Genomic DNA, 3,611 nt, shown 5'->3' with positions numbered 1-3,611 from the left:
ACTATGACATACAACTATCTACTGGGGCTTTGGGGAGAAAAAGGGAAAAGAGGAGGAGGATTGGCAATAGATGTTAGCTCAGGGCCAGTCTTCCTCGGCCAAAAAAAAAAAAAAGAGGATTGGCATGGATGTTAGCTTAGGGCTGATCTTCGTCACAAAAAAACAAAAAAAAAGATCCTATTTACTCCCTGAGGGAATGGGAAGATGTTATAGCTGGTTCAAAAGAGAATCCAAAGATTAGATACAGGAATACTGATTAAGAATATTTAAATGAATGTGTAAATGGAGCCAAAACTAGTTTTGTTACATCGTAAGTGGGAGGGACAATTTAATCTCTACTAGACAAGACATTTTACATGTTTATCAGTGTCCTACAACTAACAAAAGATTTTAAAAGAGCTCAAAGACAATGCAAGGCTAGAATCAGATAACATGGAGTGTTGTCCTAAAGACAGGGAAAAGTTTCCTTTGAAACACACATTTATTTTTACAATGCTAAAGTCAAGCAGAATATTACAATTCCCTCAAAATCAAGGTCCAGTCATTACAGTGACCAGATTCCTGTCATGGACATTTCTAGGCTAAGGCCTGATAAGGGCATGATGGACACCAGTGACATCCCAAAGCCTAGGATGTCACAAAGGCAGGATGTCCCTGACCAATCAGGGGCTAGAGCTCAGGGATATAGTGGGCAGGGCTGAGTGCTGGTGTCTAGAGAGACCCGGTCCGGCTGGAGAATCAAGCAGAGCTGATAGGACCCAAACCCAGCAGACATCATGGCAGAAGAGCAGAACCGTGACAGCTCCTATCAGAATCCAGCCTGTCTTCCAACAGCCGAGCTACAGTTCCCTGTGAGCTACCTGGACCGCCTTCTGCAGAAGGATGAACACGCCCAGCATCCGAGTTCATCCACAGAAGATTTCCTCGTTGCCATGCTCGACTGCCTTACCGACTACATCCTGGAGATGGTAGGCAACGAGGCCACCAATAGCAGTAGCATCCCACAAGATGTGGAGGGAGGAGTGAACAACAACAGAGAGCCCCAGCGCCAAGTGAAGGATGCGGCCTTCACTCTGTTTGACAAGATGCCCGGAGGCAGGAAGAACGGCTGAAGCCTGGGTCACAGAGCCTGGTGGGAGTCCTCAGCCACAGCTCAAGCAGAAAGTTCTCACAGCTGAGGAGTCCTGGCTTCTGTCATTCAATGAATACTATTAAAGGATTAGAATCCATTGCTGTGTTTCTGACTCCTCTCCGTTTCTGTCATTTTGAGTTAGAGGTATCTGTGAGAAATCCAAGATGAGATGTCTCATGGGGGTTTGGAGGAGGAGAGGGTGTGGGCAGTGTAGGATGGTGGGCAGTGTGGGATGCTGGAATTGGTGGAATTGGTGATTTCCGGGAGCAGCTTCTAATGGCGACAGTGGGGGGAGTGGCCGTGGTGGGAGTAGCTGGCTGAGGTTGTGGGGAGGGAAGACTTCCTCACTGGCTCTGAGCAAGTCAAGGCCTGTGAGGCCAGGAGGTTTGGTGAGGGGGTTGGGGGGGGGCTGGGGAGCGCATGCTCCAGGCATGTTGGATTCCCAGAATGATGGCGGTAACTGCGGAGGGCCTGAAGATCGTGACTGAGTGCCAAAGGCTTTATTCACGATAGGGAACGTCGAAAAGTCAGGAGGGGATGGCAACGGGGGTTGGCATAGCAGTTGACATGAACTTAATGGGACAGGGGCTTTACATGAAGATTGAGGAGTGATGGGGAAACCATAAAGACCTATACATGAAAGGAATTATCATCAGGTTGATTTCATTTATTTATACCCTGCCTCATTCCAAAAAATGGAATCGAGACAGGAGTTATTAGCTAGTGCTGTGATACTCTGTGGAGTATATCCTTCTGTCCTCTTGTGAACACTGGCGAATTAAATAGTAATATTATATAAAAGCTACTGTCTTGTCTAAAACAGGCAATTCAAGAGGTTCTTCATTGTTATTAACTAATGAATGGGCTTACTTTTAAATGTATGTCATTTCAAACTTAATTATCAATCTCATTCTCTGATGAAACATCTGATCATTTTAATGGTCACATATTTGATAGAATAACAAAGTATCAGTGGTTGAATACATGCCTTGAGAAGTATAAGTATAACCTGTGTAAATTCTGTCCCAAATAATGGACTCAGAAGCACATAGAATTCTTGTAAACACTTTCATGTGCTGTGTTAAGTTAAAAAAAAAAGTTGTCACATCAAGTGTAGAAAATTAACCTTTCCCCTGTAAGTGTCAACGTTTGAGAATGTCACCTATTCATGAGATCCTCCAGGGCCACCCTCTGCAGCCTCCTGGCCTGTCATAGAGGGCTGGTCTGAGGCTGCCCAGCTGGGTGCAACAATGGGATCAGAGGACCTGGATTGGCCATCCCAGTTCACCACTTTGTGGCCATGTGGTCTTGGATATTCATCTATTCCCTCTGAGCAGCAGTTTCCTCGTGTGTCAAATGGGGATAACAAGAGTTCCTCCATCTTCGGGTTTTCCCAAAGATTAAGTCAATATGTGTCAGTAAACTGCTGCGTGGCACAGTGCCTGGCACAGAGTACACCCTTAATAAAGAGCTGCATGTATCTCCCTCCCTATAGACCAGATGCTCAGGCGTGCTTCCCCAAGGAGCCGCTGGGCCTGGATCTCACGTGATTGCTGAGTGCTTGAGCCACTGGCTGTGAAAACCACAGCCTGCTGAGCCTGTGGAGAGACAGACGAGCGCCATGCAGAGGAAGAAGCCAGAGTTACACCCAGGAAGCAGACGGTTCTCACCCTGGTTTCCCCTCTGCCTGGTGCCTCACTCTCTCTCTGCCTCCTTCCACCATCTATTAAAGCCTGGAGCTGGCTTAGCCTTTGGCTACTTCACAGGAGGGTCCTGAGAATGATAGCATCGGGATTGTGCTTAGAGCTTGTTGGAATATGTGCTTGTGTAAATCCAAGAAACTTTTCTTGCCACATAGTGCCATCGTACCAGATATTTACAGAAACCTCGTTGTCAAATGTCCACCCCACTAATTTGTGACTTGTCATGGAGAGCCATGAAGCCCTCCTAGCCTTGGCCAAGTTCAGCTGTTACTCTTCTGTTCATGTGAGTGGGAAGCAGGCCTCTCCCCAGCAACTACAGGTGGAGAATCACCTTCAGCTGATCACTGGCTGGCTTATGGCTATGGTTTGTTATAGAACTGAACATGGTCTTCTGGATTCTTCACTGGAAGGCACAGCTGAGGAATTGAAGGCCAGAGAAGCCATAGTAGGTGGATACACCATGTCGAGTTAGCAGGTCTGTGTGGTCAGGTGGTCCCCTTACAGTCCATGCAGTCGTCGACACCACTGGTCACTGTGACACGTGTCGGGAGCCAGGCTTTCTGGGCTCTTTCAGACTCTCTGATGTCCCAGGTGGAGTTTGGAGGTTAAGCTTTAATGACAAGTGTTGTCAAGTCCCCTGCAGAGTCACACGGACGTGGGAGAATGAGGCAGAGCAATACTGCCATCCCTTCAGGAATGGTGCTTCAGCTCTGCTTGTGGATTTCACAGGAAACATGGGGGCCACGGCCAGCATGGTGTAGGTCTAAATGGGACAC

At 47.4% G+C, this 3,611-nt stretch overlaps 1 protein-coding gene across 1 annotated transcript; it reads left to right on the top strand.

Annotated features, from left to right (window-relative positions):
- Nucleotides 1–728: 728 nt before the first annotated feature.
- Nucleotides 729–1,183, top strand: LOC131400474 (huntingtin-interacting protein M-like). The gene has a single exon (XM_058535201.1). It carries the CDS (start codon nt 777–779, stop codon nt 1,110–1,112), a length of 336 nt encoding a protein of 111 aa, XP_058391184.1. The 5' UTR covers nt 729–776; the 3' UTR covers nt 1,113–1,183.
- Nucleotides 1,184–3,611: the final 2,428 nt, after the last annotated feature.

This window comes from Diceros bicornis, chromosome X (assembly GCF_020826845.1).
Source record: "Diceros bicornis minor isolate mBicDic1 chromosome X, mDicBic1.mat.cur, whole genome shotgun sequence".
NCBI classification, from domain to species: Eukaryota; Metazoa; Chordata; class Mammalia; order Perissodactyla; family Rhinocerotidae; genus Diceros; species Diceros bicornis.
Note: the sequence above shows the minus strand (reverse complement) of the source record. Positions and strands in the feature narration are given on the sequence as shown.

Coding starts and splice junctions, on each gene's coding strand:
- LOC131400474 (XM_058535201.1), top strand. CDS start 777: ATGGCAGAAGAGCAGAACCGTGACAGCTCCTATCAGAATCCAGCCTGT.